We start from the raw sequence: 17,463 nt of genomic DNA on the forward strand, positions 1-17,463 counted from the left end.
ATAGTATAGTAAGGCATAAAAAGTGATAAAAAAGTCATAGTATATTAAGGCATAAAAAGTGATAAAAAAGTCATAGTATAGTGAGGCATAAAAAGTGATAATATAGTAAGGCATAAAAAAATTCATAAAAAAGTCATTATAGTAAGGCATAAAAATTTATAAAAACGTCATAGTATATTAAGGCATAAATAGTCATAGTATAGTAAGGCATAAAAAGTCATAGCAAAGTAAATCATAAAAAGTTGTAAAAACGTCATAGTACAGTAAGGTATAAAAAGTCCTAGTATAGTAAGGCATAAAAACGTCATAGTATAGTTAGGCATAAAAAGTGATAAAAAAAAGTCATAGTATAGTAAGGCATAAAAAGTGATAAAAAAGTCATAGTATAGTGAGGCATAAAAAGTGATAAAAATGTAATAGTATAGTAAGGCATAAAAATTTATAAAAATGTAATAGTATAGTCAATAACAAGTCATAAAAAAGTCATAGTATAGTAAGGAATAAACAGTGATAAAAAAAAAAGTCATAGTATAGTAAGGCATAAAAAGTGATAAAAAAGTCATAGTATAGTAAAGCATAAAAAGTTATAAAAACGTCATAGTATAGTAAGGTATAAAAAGTCATAGTATAGTAAATCATAAAATTTCATAAATAAGTCATAGTATAGTAAGGCATAAAAAGTGATAGTATAATAAGGTATAAAAAGTGATAAAAAAAGTCATAGTATATTAAGGCATAAAAAGTGATGAAAAAGTCATAGTATAGTGACGCATAAAAAAAGTCATAATATAGTAAGGCATAAAAAATTCATAAAAAAGTCATAGTATAGTATGGCATAAAAAGTTATAAAATCATCATAGTATAGTAAGGCATAAAAAATTCATAAAAAAGTCATAGTATAGTAAGGCATAAAAAGTTATAAAATCATCATAGTATAGTAAGGCATAAAAAGTCATAGTAAAGGTAAGGCATAAAAAGTCATAAAAAAGTAATAGTATATTAAGGCATAAGAAGTCATAAAAAAGTCATAGTATAGTGAGGTATAAAAAGTCATAATATAGTAAATCATAAAATGTCATAAATAAGTCATAGTATAGTAAGGCATAAAAAGTCATAGCAAAGTAAAGCATAAAAAGTTATAAAAATGTCATAGTATAGTAAGGTATAAAAAGTCATAATATAGTAAATCATAAAATGTCATAAATAAGTCATAGTATAGTAAGGCATAAAAAGTCATAGTATAGTAAGGAATAAAAAGTGATAAAAAAGTCATAGTATATTAAGGCATAAAAAGTGATAAAAAAAAGTCATAGTATAGTAAGGCATAAAAAGTTATAAAAACGTCATAGTATAGTAAGGCATAAAAAGTCATAGTAAAGGTAAGGCATAAAAAGTCATAAAAAAGTCATAGTATAGTAAAGTATAAAAAGTTATAAAAACGTCATAGTATAGTAAGGCATAAAAAGTCATAGTAAAGGTAAGGCATAAAAAGTCATAAAAAAGTCATAGTATAGTGAGGTATAAAAAGTCTTAATATAGTAAATCATAAAATGTCATAAATAAGTCACAGTATAGTAAGGCATAAAAAGTCATAGCAAAGTAAAGCATAAAAAGTTATAAAAACGTCATAGTATAGTAAGGTATAAAAAGTCATAGTATAGTGAGGCATAAAAAGTGATAAAAAAAAAAGTCATAGTATAGTGAGGCATAAAAAGTCATAATATAGTAAATCATAAAATGTCATAAATAAGTCATAGTATAGTAAGGCATAAAAAGTCATAATATAGTAAATCATAAAATGTCATAAATAAGTTACAGTATAGTAAGGCATAAAAAGTGATTAAAAAAAAGTCATAGTATAGTAAGGCATAAAAACGTCATAATATAGTAAGGCATAAAAAGTAATAATATAGTGAGGCTTAAAAAGTAGTAAAAATGTAATAGTGTAGTACGGTATAAAAAATTCATTAAAAAGTCATAGTATAGTAAGGCATAAAAAGAGATAAAAAGTCATGGTATAGTGAGGCATAAAAAGTGATAAAAAAAGTCAGTATAGTGAGGCATAAAAAGTCATAATATAGTAAATCATAAAATGTCATAAAAAGTCATAGTATAGCAAGGCATAAAACGTGATAAAAAAGCCATAGTGTAGTGTCATGCCTTTATTTGACAGTACAGTAGAGAGACAGGAAATGGGGAGGCAGAAAGAGCGGGAATGACATGCAGCAAAGGCCGGATGCGGGACTCGAACCGGGGCCGACTGCAGCGAGGACTTGTAGCCTCTACACATGGGGTGCCTGCTTAGACCACTACAAGCTTTAAAAAGTCATAGTATCGTAAGCTATGAAAAAGTTATAATAAGCTATAAAAAGTCATAGTACAGTAAGGTATGAAATAGTCATGGTATAGTAAGGTTCAAAAAGTCATAGTATAATAAGCTGTGAAAAAGTCATAGAGTAAGTTATAAAAAGTCATAGTATAGCAAGGTATGAAAACTCAGTATAGTGGGCTATAAAAAGTCATGGTATCAAAGGTTTTAAAAAGTCACAGTATACTAAGGTATGAAAAAGTCATAGTACAATAAAGTATGAAAAAGTAATAGTATATTAAGGTTTAAAAAGTCATAGTATAGTAAGGTATGAAGAAGTCATAATAGAGTTTACATGTTATGTAAAAACAGTTGTTGTGTTTTTGAGAGAGCAGAAGTTTTCCTCCGTTTTATAGTTTGAATCACATTTCTACGTGCAGGTATGAGAGAGCTGGGTGACTCAGAAAAAAGGTGAAATTTTTTAGAAAAAAGGTGAAATTTTGTGGGTTTTTAAAGAAAATTCCAATGCATTCCTAATGCATTATTTATTCCCAGTATTTTCGGAATAACTTTGGGAAAAATTGGAATTTTAACACCAAAAGTCATAGCACCTCTTTCGGGATCAAGACTCACGTTTTGATGTATATATTACTGGGGTTTTCCCTAACGACGAGTTACGCGCCAAAATTTGGCGGAAGAATAATAAGTCTGAGGAATATTAATAGAGAGGCACTCCTCTCAGCTATTCTAGCTGTAGAGGCCTCGGAGCTGAGCGCTCGTGGCACTAATCACCTCCTCCTCCACTCGGACTAGTTTCAGATTATATCTCAGTTCATCCAGAGTCGCAAAATATTAAATATGAACCATCTGTATTAAATTTTGTCATAATCTCTTAAGTCTTGAGCAAAAAGCGTTTTGAGGTTACACTAAGCTTGACCTTTTACGATCTTTTAAAGAATGGTTAGTGCAGTGAACATTTTTTCAGAGATTAGCATAGCATCTTTAGCATTTTAAGCTACCTTCGTACAGAGCCTGGCTAGTCTCCATTGTTTATACTAAGATAAGCTAAACAGCTGCTGGCTGTAGCGTCATAGTTTTGATTTTATCCAGCATAAAATGGAGAAGAAAAAAGTATTTTCATTTCTTATTGTTTATTTGCAGATAAAACAGAAGCAGGGTGACAAACAAATAAACAAACAGTAACGTGATAAACAGAATCTCAGCTGTGGTCGGTCTCTGCAGCTTCTCGGCTCTACCTGTGCAAGTATGAAGAGATGTTCTTTCACGATGAATCCAGATGTTTTAAAACACAAACTAATGTGGCCAGGCACTTGGGGCAGGTGGAGACAGAGCCAAGCTGCAGGTGAAGTTTCATAATGAAATAACAGGAAGTAAAAAGTGACAGCACAAAGTAAATGAAGAAAAGCAGAACAAGATACTTTAGCCCTGACGGTTTCAAACATGAACTCTCAGCAGAGACTGAAACAAGGTGGGAAACAAGGTGAGAGCACTTCCTGTCGCATCCAACAGGCTCCAGGTCTGATGCTGCGTTCAGGTCACCTCAGAGTTTCTGATTTGTAAATCATGGGGAAACTTTTCTACATCTGATCCAACCTGCGACTTGAAAACCCAGAATGTATTTCCTGTCTCCTTCCTCCTCCCTGTCACCTGAACGCAGCATGAACATAAATATCAATCACTGAGAGACAAATACTCACAAGAACTCAAGGGCAGATTCAGGATAAATAAACGACCTGAGTGAAGAACATCATGTGGAAACATTTGAATCAGACACAATAAACCTTCAGGATCATCAGAGTTTAAATGAATTACAGAACTACATTTTCAAATATTATAATGAGCTGATTTTAAATAATTAATCTATTGTTCCGTTCTTGTTTTCAGCTTCTTTAACATGACAATGTCTGAGTTTAATCTATGTGATAATAAAACGAGAGGACAGAGATTGATTTTTAATTCTCATTTATGTAACTGTTAATTGACCCAGAACCAATGTTGATGTATGATCGTAGATATTCCTTTGATCTCTGGATTTATTGAACCTTTATCAATTGATTTTACAGAAATGTCTCTGTATCATAATATATACATTGATATCAGTGATATTAAATTATATGATCATAATTTTCTATCGTCATATCAATGACTGTGAAAGTGGTTTCATTATTGGATCAATATTGGCCCCTCCCACCTGGAACCTGATCAGCTGCATTGATTTCCTTTGTAGAGTTCATCACAAATTTCCAGATGTCCAACACGTTTAACGTCTCAAACTTTGACTCATTTATCAGCAGCGTGTTTAATCTAAACATGAGCTGAAAATGTTTAGAGGCAAAATATCATCAACTCAACATCTCATGAGTCTCATCCAGACGACACACTGACTCTACAAGCTGATGCTCACGTATCAATCGTCAATACATTATGGAATGAATTGGTTTGTTTCTATCAAGGATCAATTTCTCAGGAGTAAATGAGTAAATCTCATGGAGCCAGTCAGAATGCATCATGCTTGCACCAACAGCTACTAAAGCTGCTGATTGGCTGTTTGAGTGATTAGAGAGACCGAGCTGAAAAATAAAACTAAAGTAAAACTAAATGTGTTTTCATTTTATTTCTGTTTAAATTGATTTGAAACAATTAGTACTGAAAAACAAACAAAAAAAAGTCTCGTTAAGAATCAGCTCCAGGGAGATAAAGTTTTAACCTCAGACATTTTGTTTTTGTGTCTGTGAAGTTTAACTGGAGCTGGTGAACATGTGACATCATCACCTGTGACATCATCACCTGCTGTTGTGTTGGTGTGAAGTCTAGACTCAGTAGAATCAGGATGTGGTCTGGATTCTGGATTCTGGTTCAGCTCAGAGTGCTAAACTTGGTAACGGGAAGTTGTTCAAAGATGGCCGCCACTGTTCCATCCCTCGATGAAGACAGCATGAAAAAGTGAGAAAGTGGACCTTGAGTTGAGATTATTTGAAGGTTGATCAGCTGCTCATCTTCATAGTATCACATGATGATGAAGGTTTATTGTTGGTTATTATTGTTATTATGTGTCAATAATTTCAAACTAAAACTGGTAAAACACAAACATCTTCCTGACACACCCCCTGCTCCATCCACCAATAAGAGCTCATGTTTAGAGTAAACAGGCTGAAGGAGCTGAGAGACAGACTCAGCTGACTCGTGTCACTTCCTGTCACATGACTCTGAGCTCAGCGCAGCGTCAGCTCCTCACCGCCGCCTCCTCCTCATTCCCCAACATGTCGTCACTTCTTCTTCTGCACTTCCTGCAGCAGCTTCAGGGCGGCCGAGTTCTTTGGTTCCACTCCGAGCAGGCGGTTCAGGTCCTCCACGCAGGACGTGAGGTCCTGGAGGACAAACAGAGCACAGTCAAGACCTGGACCTACAGTACAGTCAAGACCTGGACCTACAGTACAGTCAAGACCTGGACCTACAGTACAGTCAAGACCTGGACCCAGAGCACAGTCAAGACCTGGACCCAGAGTAGAGTCAAGACCTGGACCTACAGTACAGTCAAGACCTGGACCTACAGTACAGTCAAGACCTGGACCCAGAGCACAGTCAAGACCTGGACCCAGAGTAGAGTCAAGACCTGGACCTACAGTACAGTCAAGACCTGGACCCAGAGTAGAGTCAAGACCTGGACCCAGAGTAGAGTCAAGACCTGGACCCAGAGTAGAGTCAAGACTTGGACCCAGAGTAGAGTCAAGACCTGGACCTACAGTACAGTCAAGACTTGGACCCAGAGTAGAGTCAAGACCTGGACCCAGAGCACAGTAAAGACCTGGACCTACAGTACAGTAAAGACCTGGACCCAGAGCACAGTAAAGACCTGGACCCACAGCACAGTAAAGACCTGGACCCACAGCACAGTCAAGACCTGGACCCAGAGTAGAGTAAAGACCTGGACCCAGAGCACAGTAAAGACCTGGACCTACAGTACAGTAAAGACCTGGACCCAGAGCACAGTAAAGACCTGGACCCACAGCACAGTAAAGACCTGGACCCACAGCACAGTCAAGACCTGGCCCCAGAGTAGAGTAAAGACTTGGACCCAGAGTAGAGTAAAGACCTGGACCCAGAGTAGAGTCAAGACCTGGACCCAGAGCACTGATTTTCATTTCCAGCCGTTTCGTGAACTTTCATGAAACTTTTATATAAATAAATTTAAATAATCAGATAAATAAAGTTATGTTTGATTGATTGAGTTTGGCTGAAATGTGCAGCATGTTAATCTATTTATATATTTATTTATCTGCTCAGGACTCATTAACATGTATGTTTCCACATGTACATCACATGTTAAAGGCGTCATGTGTCAGTGAGGAGCTCGTACATGAACCAACAACTTCCTCTGAACAGGTTTGTTTTTTAGAATCTGGAGATTTTCTCTTCTTCCTGTTTAACAGGAACTCAGGAGGTGAAGTCATGTGACTCTGCGCACCAATCAGAGTTTAGAGATCTGATAACAGGTGAGGGATCTTCAAACCACACCCACATCTGTTGTCGTTTGGATGTTTCTGGACACTGATTGATGGATTCCTGTTTATGTTTTATGGACGACAACGGTGAGACATAAACTTTGTATCAGAAACAATAAGAGCGATATTTCCACTAAACATCAGCCGCTGGTTAAGAACGGTGAGCGCGTCATTTAAACCCACTCGTCTACGCAGCCGCTCTGCGACTTCAAGTTTTAGGCTTAGCCACTAAAATCATGTTGATTTAAAAACTGTAATTTCCCAGGTTTTTTTTTTTACTAGCGCCCGGTGATGGAGCAGGCTGTAGAGTATCGCAGCGTGGAAACACAGCTACTCAACTGCAACCCCCCGCCCCACATCCGCCCCGGACCGCTGGAAAACCAACCAAAACAAATACCCCAGACTTGAAAAATTAGAAACGGCGTACTTGTGTGTGTCCACAACGTCTGTGCGTCAGAAAGAGTGTTTCCCACCAATCAGAGTTTAGAGATCTGTGAATCAGATCTGATAACAGGTGAGGGATCTTCAAACCACACCCACATACCTCCTCCACCTGATGGAGCTGATCAGATCAATTCTTCACTGTTAAAAATAAATCAGAGCTTTAACTTTCAGTGTTGGGTATTTAGTGACAAATATGTAATGTTACTGAGAAAAGCTTCTGAACTGAAGCTAGTTTTAGACTTAATACAAAGATAAAGAGGTAAACAACCTGTCTGACTGTACACACACACACACACACACACACACACACACACACACACACACACACACACACACACACACACACTGTACTGAGCTCTCTGTGTGTGTTGAATACAGATGAGCTGCTGCCAGAGGAAACATCAGCAATTATCGAGGCAGGAAATGCTTTTATTTTCTCAACCTGCAGACAGACGGAGTGAAGCTGACGTGTGATTGGTCAGTGTGAGAATCAGTGATGAGGACTCACCTTGAGCTCCTTCTGAGCCTGAGCCCTCCTGTAGAGAGCCTTGATGTTGCTGCTGTCAATCATCAGAGCCTCGTCACAGTCTCTAACGGCGTCTGTGTACTGCTTCACCGACAGGTAACACAGAGCCCTGCACACGTACACACAGACACAGACACACACACACGCACACACACACAGACACACGCACACACACACACACACACGCACACACACACAGACACACACACACGCACACACACAAAACATCAGTGTTTCAGCTAGAATCTATTATGTTGCTCTGATATACAGACTTTGATGCTTTGTTAAAACTCCATATAGTCTAAAGGTATGATTAATTATAATGATTATTTATTTATTATAGATCAGCTCTAGCTTCTATATTAATACTGTGAAAGTATCAAAGCCTCAGTCCACAGAGAAATGCACACAGCCTGTATTCAGAAACTGAGCCTTAAAACCAGCCGTCAGGACTTCTGGAACTTTGTGATGTCACAACAAAGCAGTCACCAAGCCCCGCCCACCTGGACCCACCATCCAAACCTTGCAGGATTTGGTTTCTCTGAGTGTTTTTACCTGAAATCTGCTATATTTTTATTGGCTCACTCAGAAAACAGTCAGCCAATCAGAAGAGAGGCTCAGAGCCTCCTCTCTTCTGATTGGCTCAACGACCTGTTGTTACTAGAGCTGCAGAGAGAAGCCTGAGAGAGGAGATGTAAAACTACACTGAGATGGTTTTTATATCTTCTGATGGATCAACACTTCAAGTACTACACTACAGAAGAAGAAAATATGGAGCTTTAACTTTTAACCTGGCATTTTTTTTATTATTATTTATTGATGCAACTATTTAAACACTTTTTCAAAAAAATCTCAGCCCTGAAAACAAACATTCATTAGCAGAAGGTTGTCTGTCACCTGTAATTATAAAATATTATAATTCATTAATATATCTACAATAATCCATTAAGCAGTTGTAAGGTTATTCTACTTTATTTTCTGTACTCAGTTCTCACTTGTAAAGGAGATCTCCATCTCACTGTGACTTCCTGATGAAATTAAATACAAATAAAAAATACATTTAATGAATTAAAAAGAAAAGTGTCGAGGTGGAGAAGAGTTGTTCCTATGAATGGTTAATAACTGATCTATAAAACACTAATAAATGATTTATTCATCTTCAACCATTCATCCATTAATTGCTTTTAAACCTTTTAATTGGAGCCTTATTTTATATTTATATTTTAAAATGATTTAATCAATTATCTAAAAACTAAATCAGCTGTTTCAGTTTCAAACATTTAGACCTGAAGAATTCATGTTAGATATTATTTTTAAATTTTAATTTGCAATATACTTTTAAAGCTAAATAACAGCAGGAAACTAAACCTGAAGGAGGATTCTGATTGGCTGCTGCCTCACACTCAGTCACAGTCGATGTAGGAGAGGAGCCGACCCACCTGTTGGTGTAGGTGGTGACCTCGCTGGGGTTGTGTTTGAGGCTCTGGCTGTATTTCTCTATGGCCTTCTTATGTTCTCCTTTCTTCACCAGAGCGTTGCCTTCTTCTTTCAGGGCCTGGCCTTTCTTTACGTCTTTATCACTGGGAGCTGAGGAGGAGGAGGAGGAGGAGGAGGAGGAGGAGAGGAGGATATAAAACATTAATATACAGAAGCTTAAATGAATCTGCTGAAACAAACGAAGGGATTTCATCTAAATAAACACGACAGATCCAGTTCCCTGAATGAACATGCGTCTCCTCACCGGGTCTGTTGGTCGGTGTGGTGCCGTTGTGTTGTGGAGCCGGGTTTGGTTTTGGGGTGTTGGCTGTGGGCTGCTGGGTGAGTTTCTCTCTGACAGACAGAGGGACTGTGGGGATGGGAGGAAGCTTCTCTCTCCACGAGGGACCGTCTGTCTCTGTGAGCGCCTTCGTCATCCTGACAAACGAGAGGTGGCACACAGGGTTTATGTCAAAGTGAACCAGCTGCAGAATCACATCATCTAAAGTCAACAGTGAGGAAACAGGAAGTCCAACTACCACAGACTCACAGACACAGATTCATGTTTGTTATCAAGTTAAAGCTGAGCTGATGAGCTGAGAGGTGTAACGGTTTCAGTACACACCTGTTTCTGTATGTTTTCAGTACAGTGAAAAAAACACTGGATCCGTTCGATTCATTTATGAATTTAACTTGTGAACTTGTAACCCAGCAGCAAACTGGATGAAATTCACAGACACATGTACCGTTACCAAAAAAATAATAAGAATTTATATGACTATCATTATAGGAGCCATTTCTGTTATAAATGTATGTGGGATTCCAGTCGGGCCAGTGGGTGTCACTATTCTGGGTCAGACAACATGGGTAGGAACCTTTCACTGAGGGACAGGTGTTGCTAGGCGGAGAAGGCATATAGTTTTTGACTGCAACACTGCGCCATGTCACTCCAGGTATGCTGCATCTATAGGTTGAAATCTGTTGTCGTTTGGATGTTTCTGGACACTGATTGATGGATTCCTGTTTATGTTTTATGGACGACAACAGTGAGACATAAACTTTGTATCAGAAACAATAAGAACGATATTTCCACTAAACATCAGCCGCTGGTTAAGAACGGTGAGCGCGTCATTTAAACCCACTCGTCTACGCAGCCGCTCTGCGACTTCAAGTTTTAGGCTTAGCCACTAAAATCATGTTGATTTAAAAACTGTAATTTCCCAGGTTTTTTTTTTTTTTACTAGCGCCCGGTGATGGAGCAGGCTGTAGAGTATCGCAGCGTGGAAACACAGCTACTCAACTGCAACCCCCCGCCCCACATCCGCCCCGGACCGCTGGAAAACCAACCAAAACAAAAACCCCAGACTTGCAAAACTAGAAACGGCGTACTTGTGTGTGTCCACAACGTCTGTGCGTCAGAAAGAGTGTTTCCCACGGCTGGACTCGCTGTAAACAGACCCTGCGCTCCCGTCTTCATCCAGACCACGTTACATGCTCATTTTTCTAACTTCTGTGATCAGATGTTAAATGTGCTGTAATTATCAGTATCATCATGACTTAGTGGAGGCCAGTGCATTTCTCTTGTTTGGCCTTAGTTTGTTGTCATACTGACTGAAATCATAATTATAAACCAAACTATCTGTCCCCAGATCTTTACTGAAAGTCCTCTACAGAGTTGATGAATCTGAAACTCTTGTTTGTTGTGTGTTCGTTTGACGGGCCTCTGACCTCTGACCTGAAGCGGTCGGCCTGTAGAAAAGGTACCTGTTGGTGCCGTCGTGAGCGGCTGCGATGTTGCAGTCGATCTGCAGGGCGGTCTTGTAGTCCACGTAGGCCTGCCTGTAGCGCTCCAGAGCTTCATTGGCTGCAGCACGACGCAGCAGAGACTTCACGTTGAACGGATACAACTCCAGAGACCTGACACAACACAGGTCCAGATGACAGTCAGACCGGTTCTGATGGGTTTAATATCAGGACTAAAGTTCAACCGACTCTGTCGACCAGGGGTCGGCAGGTAAGTTTGGCCTTTGTCAAGGGAACAAAAGAACTTTTGGAACTTCCTGTCAGAATAAAAGCTCAGAATAACTTGAAATAAAGCTTCGCTGAAAGACAAAAAAAAAGACTCTGTGGGTAACTGTTGCTGCTGTGATGGAGATCTGGACACTGACTACAGTGGACCTTATATAGATTATCAAAATGACCAGCATCAAAGACAAAGTTCAGAAACTAAAAATCCTGACAGATGAAAATCACAGACCAAAATAAAAGCACTTACATGCTGCAGTCTTTGACACATTCCCCACAGTTTCCATCCTTCAAGTATCCGGCTGCTCGGTTCGAGTACAAGATCCCCAGATCCTCCGGACTCTTTTTATCTTCACAGGAAATCAGAGGGTTGAACAGAAGCATTTCACCAGGGAGGGAGAGAGGGAGAGAGAGAGGGGGAGAGAGAGAGAGAGAGAGAGGGAGAGAGAGACAGAGAGGGAGAGACAGAGGGAGAGACAGAGGAAGAGACAGAGGGAGAGGGAGGGAGAGGGAGAGAGAGAGAGAGAGGGTGAAAGAGAGAGAGAGGGACAGAGGGAGAGAGAGAGACAAAGGGAGAGAAAGGGTTAAAGAGGGAGAGACAGAGGGATAGAGAGAGAGGGAGAGAGAGAGGGAGAGAGGGACAGAGGGAGAGAGAGAGGGGGATAGAGAGAGAGAGGGACAGAGGGAGAGAGAGGGTGAGGGAGAGACAGAGGGAGAGGCAGAGAGAGGGACAGAGGGAGAGAGAGAGAGAGGGTGAGAGAGAGAGAGAGAGGGAGGGACAGAGAGAGAGAGAAAGGGGGAGAGAGGGAGAGACAGAGGGAGAGAGAGACAGAGGGAGAGAGAGGGTGAGGGAGAGACAGAGGGTGAGAGAGGGTGAGGGAGAGACAGAGGGAGAGGCAGAGAGAGGGACAGAGGGAGAGAGAGAGACAGAGGGAGAGAGAAAGGGGGAGAGAGGGAGAGAGAGAGGGTGAGACACATGAACCACCATGTATTTTCAGTTTTAAAGCTGCAGATCACAACAACAGAAAACAGTCCGGTACAAATGTTTTAACAGTGACTGATGTTACAGGATATTTTTTTCTGTAATAATATAATAATCTTTCTATATGTTTAATGTGCTGTTGTCTTTTGTGTTATTTACATTTTTTATGGTAAATACTTTATTGAAAAAAATCTGTTTATACTTAATCATTAATATTTATATTTTATCTTTCCTTTTATTTTTCTTCTTTTCTTCTTTATTGTTAAGAACCAAAATAACAAACCAAATTCCTGAAAACCTCCTTGGCAACAAACCTGATTCTGTTTCTGATTCTGTTTCCATAAATGTACCATGTACTGCTGGTTGAGTTTACACTGCGAGCCGTTAGCATTCACCTCACCTGTTCACATGGACGTGGTTAATAGATAAAAGTATGATTTGACATTAATGTGCAGATGTTACGATTTCATGCTTCATCAGATATCACATTCACAGAGGGCTCCACGGACTGTGTAAGCTTCCTGTGTTGACACTGTGCGTCCTCAGGTGATACTCACTGGACTTCTCCAGCTCTCTGATGGCCTGGCTGTACAGACTGGTGGCCTCTCCGTACTGACCCGTCTTGAAACATTCATTTCCGGCTTGTTTCAGCTCAGTCCAGGAGCGGGACTTCTGTTTCGGAGGCATCTCTGCTTCTTAGCCGTTTATCTGACGAGAGGAAACACAGAGTTACCAGCTGTGCATGAACACAACACGGATGTCGACCTTCTGTCTCCATGTTCAGTGACGCGGTACAGGTGGGAAATTAAGATTTGTTGTGAGGGAAAAACTTGTTCTGGCTCCCAACACAAAGGATCTGGGATCTTTTTTCTGTGTTTGTTAAAGATCCAGTTTCATTTGTTTAAAACAAACGTGGTTGTCACGGATACCAAATTCTGAATTCTGAACATTTTTAAATGAGAAAAACTGTATTAGTTTAATTTTGTCAGTGACACCCAAAGATCTGATTAAACACGAGGGATCCTGACACTGGTACCGATACTGATCCAAAGTGAAAGACAGAAGCATAAAAGCAAAAACATCTAACACAAATCTGTATACAATAAAAGATGCATGTATGTTAAAAATATGTATATATTTAAACACACTTTTGTTGGATTTACTACAGCTGAGTCAAATGTTGTGTCCCACAAATTAGAGCTTCAACAATCAGTCGATTAACCAACTAGTTAGTGAACAGAAAATGAATCAGCAACTATCTTGATAACCAATTAACTGTTTACTTCCAAGACTCCAAACAGCTGCTGGTTAAAGCTTCTCTAATGTGACGAGACAGATGATATCCATCATATCTTGTTCTCTGACGTGAAATAGACAAAAATGAATCAATTAATTGAGGAACTGATAATGAAAGTAATCATTAGTTGGAGTCTTGAGAACAAATACAGTCCTTACAGAAGACAGGTACTGGTGGCTGAGATAACATGGACCCTTATAAAATATGATTATGTCATGATTAGGATTCACTCAGTGAACAGTGTTAATACCTCTGGGGTACTTTTATAGCCTGTAGTTTGTGCTGTATTACAGTTAATAATATTCACTAAACCCTCCATAAGTTCAAACAACCTTTATTCAAAAACATTGATCTTCATATCTTAATGAAAACAGGATTGATTACAGGGTCGTCACTTTAGCTAGCTAATAAAATGATAACTATCTGTACAAATAACAATTAATTAATGACGTCATCAACATAAATTATCAACGTTTGTCTTTTAGTCCTGGTTACATAGTCACACACCTGCTCATCCACTGTATACGTTAGCTTAACTAGTTGTGTAGCAGCCTGGTGACCTAGCTGCTAACAGTTGCTATAGCCGGTTAGCTTAATAACAGAAACTAGCTACATGTTTACGTTAAAAAAAAAAAGCAAGAGAGAGAAAGAGACAGACTTGGACTACGTTCCCGCCTTATCTTTCGTTATAATAAGTGTTACCTCCACTCATGTGTCGGTTATTAGTTGAGTTAGCTCGCTAGCTAAGTTCTGCTAATTCGAGTGGCATTCAAATGGTGCCTCAAGCTAGGCTAACTTAGCAGCAGGCTAACCGTACATCCGCTGCTAGCAGTGCTAAAGTTATGAGGCTGCACTTCTCACCGGCTGCCCGGTCTGAGGGAACGACACAGCGGATTAAGTCCTCCTCCTCTTTGCGGCACTGACGGTGGAAACGTCTGGAATACTACCGGCTCCTGAACCCGTCTGTGTCCACCGGTAACACTGACATTACCGTCCTGCTCCTTCGGTCCCACGCCGCTCTCCTCTGCCTGTGTGGGGGTTTGTGTGGAGGGGGAGACGAGGGACTTACCGGCTGGCTCCAGTAACTTCTGCGGGTGGGTGGGGCGTGAGGTGGGGGGGTGAGGGGAGGACTCTACTGTATCGGTTTCGCTTCGTTTTTAAGATGCATTCATGTGCTGTGGAAAGTGTAGGAATTTTTCTATATTAGCACAGTGCCCCCTCTGGCAGCCAAAATTGTATGATCTGAGACAAGAGAAAGAGGCAGAGGAGGTATAATTATTCTTAATTAATTATTCATTAATCCTTTATGTAAGTAAGTGGCCATAACACAATGCCAAAATACACATTACAACTGTAAATCCTGAATTACAAATGCTATTAAAGTAAAAGTAAATATTTTTTGGGAAAAGGTTTTTTTTAAAACAACAATAAAAATCCTGTTCTGTTTTTGATCATTATTTCAAAATTGATAAAAGTTTTCTTTAAAGTTTAAATTTATGAGATAATTATCTTATTAATTCAGAAAAACAGAGCAGAATTTTTTCTCTCAAGTGAATGTATTACGCTTCCATAAGAAGTGTTATTGTAGTTCTTTATTTTTCCAATCGCCAGGAAAGAACCATATAATTTAGTTTCTGATCATTGTATTTGGTATTGATATATGATCATAGGAAATAGTATGATTAGTTGATACACTTCAGTTGTAAACTGACAACTCACCACGTCCAATAATGAACATACACCAACTGTACAATATTACTGCTTCTATTTCTGCTATATTTAAAATTCTGACTTGTACCTACTATAATATTTTCATAATCTATTATTTATCTTTGTTTATTTGTAGTATTTGATATTGTCATTTTGTATTTCTTTCTTTGTACTGTCTTTTTGCTGCTGTGACACTGCAAATTTCCTCAGTGGGACTAATAAAAATGATCTTATCTTGTCTGATCTTATCTTATTTTATCTCATCACAACCTTGAGACTTTTATTCCCCCTGTTACATTTTGTCCCATTGAGTGGCTCCATCACAGAGCAATAAGTAAAAGTAAATCTTTAGAATTTACCATCTAAACGCTGCTGATAAAAGGCTATCTGCTCTACTTTTTGTATGAAAATTGTTTTCTACCATCTTTTCCACTGTCATGAAGGCAACATCAGACAGGGGAGCAGCAGTTGTTCGTTTCTATTTTAGAGAATCGGTACCAGACGGTGTTTGGAAGCAAATCTCGCGCTGTTTCAGGTTGAAGCACAGACACCTGTTTGACCTGCAGCTGTTTCTTTTCAGTCATTTAGTGAAAGTTAAAACGGTTTCTGAGCAGAAAATATCATTTTTAATCATTTCAACTAACTGTATCACATAATAATAATAATAATAATGATAATACACTTTATTTATAGAGCACTTTTCATACAGTAGATTTAGCTGTAGATGTGAGTGCTTTACAATAAAAAATGAAATAGTGCAGTACAACAAGGAAGAATAGGAGGACAATGAAATTAGACAATAGAAAGACTAGATGAAAATATGTAAATGAAAATAAAAACAGAAAACAGTAAGAATAGTAAAATATGAGAGAATTAAACGCGAAATTAAATTAAAAGATTTTTATTATATCATTTGTTATATTCATGTTATAAGGTAAAACAACTAAGACACATCTATATAGCAGATCATGGAATTATGTTATTAAATACATGTGAAATTAAAGCAGTGGCTTCTTTTTTTCTGATTTGCATCATTATTACTAAAGACAAAAAGAGCTTTTAATAAATATTATATTTGTGTTTTTTATCAAAAGATTAAAACCATAAAACAATGTTGATGTACAGGACATCATCCAGCTGACACAGCATCTGGTCTTTTATTTACTGAACCACAGGGAGGCGCTATAACACCACTGACTTCATCTAACAACAGGAAGCTACCCGTGTCACTGTGGAGCTACAGGTGTGATGTCAGACCTGTCAGCTGGGTCAAACAATAAACACAAGTGTGGTTTCTTAAACCAGATTCATTCATATATGGACAAAAGAAAATGAAATCCCTGCCTCTGATTCCCTAACCCTGACTGTCACTCTGTGGTCCTGAGGATTCAGACTCTGACGGTGACGGTGCCGCTGGTCTTCAGGTTCCTGAAGGCGGAGCAGTTGAAGTCCACCATCAGAGTCTTCTCTCCGGTCTTGTAGGGAACAAACGGGAACTGGATCCGGATTCTTCTGTTTCGCTGCAAATCTGGAAGTCTGAAGAACGACAGACAGAGAGGGTCGCCACAGATTCACAGACAGAACCGACAGAACATTTTATTCAATGTATTTTGATTTTAATTGTTTTATTCATCTGTTAAGAAAAGTTGGTGTCAGATCAATAATCTACAAACTAGAAATGTACGAAATTTTTTAAATTTCTAACTGTTCACATTGATATAATTTCAAAGTATAAATATAAAGAAAATAACAAGATAATAACTAAATAAATAACAAAGAACTTGAACATCGGCAGATATATAACACTTTATAATAATAACATAATAACACACATTATATGGAGGTTTCCTACTGAAGGGTGTGTGCAAATTAGTGATTTATCACTTCCCATATGCAAATGTATTATATGTACATGTATTGAATTTTCATATATGAAATATACTATATGTACATATAAAATAAAAACATGTAAAAATTATATATGAAACCTATTACAGATAGATAGATAGATAGATAGATAGATTTAAAACAAATGAAGTCATCACTTTGTGCTGTTGATAATAAAAAAGATAATTCTGATTATTGCTGACATTCAATAAACTGCTGCATCAACAGATCAGCTGATTTAACAAACACACACACACACACACACACACACACACACACACACAC

At 38.4% G+C, this 17,463-nt stretch overlaps 2 protein-coding genes across 3 annotated transcripts in view; both read right to left on the reverse strand.

The window, feature by feature from the left end:
• Positions 1-3,442: 3,442 nt before the first annotated feature.
• Positions 3,443-14,670, reverse strand: tomm34 (translocase of outer mitochondrial membrane 34). Of its 2 annotated transcripts, none has more exons than XM_087172622.1 (8): positions 14,651-14,670; positions 12,842-12,992; positions 11,553-11,652; positions 11,042-11,194; positions 9,543-9,715; positions 9,241-9,388; positions 7,784-7,910; positions 3,443-5,697 (listed from the first exon to the last, which is right to left on the reverse strand). In XM_087172622.1, exons 2-8 carry the CDS (start codon positions 12,969-12,971, stop codon positions 5,596-5,598), a joined length of 933 nt encoding a protein of 310 aa, XP_087028748.1. In that variant the 5' UTR covers positions 12,972-12,992; positions 14,651-14,670; the 3' UTR covers positions 3,443-5,595. The 2 variants fall into 2 exon arrangements, with proteins under 2 accessions (XP_087028748.1, XP_023256922.1); XM_023401154.2 differs by lacking the exon at positions 14,651-14,670 and adding an exon at positions 14,443-14,643.
• A 1,286-nt stretch (positions 14,671-15,956) lies between these two features.
• LOC111651198 (protein-glutamine gamma-glutamyltransferase 5-like) overlaps positions 15,957-17,463 on the reverse strand; it is a 15,207-nt gene continuing 13,700 nt past the window's right edge. The window contains exon 14 of the mRNA XM_087172623.1: positions 15,957-16,859. Within this exon, the coding sequence (XP_087028749.1) occupies positions 16,680-16,859 (180 nt within the window). The 3' untranslated portion in view covers positions 15,957-16,679. The remainder of the gene's footprint in view (positions 16,860-17,463) is intronic.

The sequence above is a fragment of the Seriola lalandi genome, unplaced genomic scaffold (assembly GCF_002814215.2).
Source record: "Seriola lalandi dorsalis isolate HSWRI2012SDOR001 ecotype SW California unplaced genomic scaffold, Sedor1 jcf7180002053530, whole genome shotgun sequence".
NCBI lineage: Eukaryota > Metazoa > Chordata > Actinopteri > Carangiformes > Carangidae > Seriola > Seriola lalandi.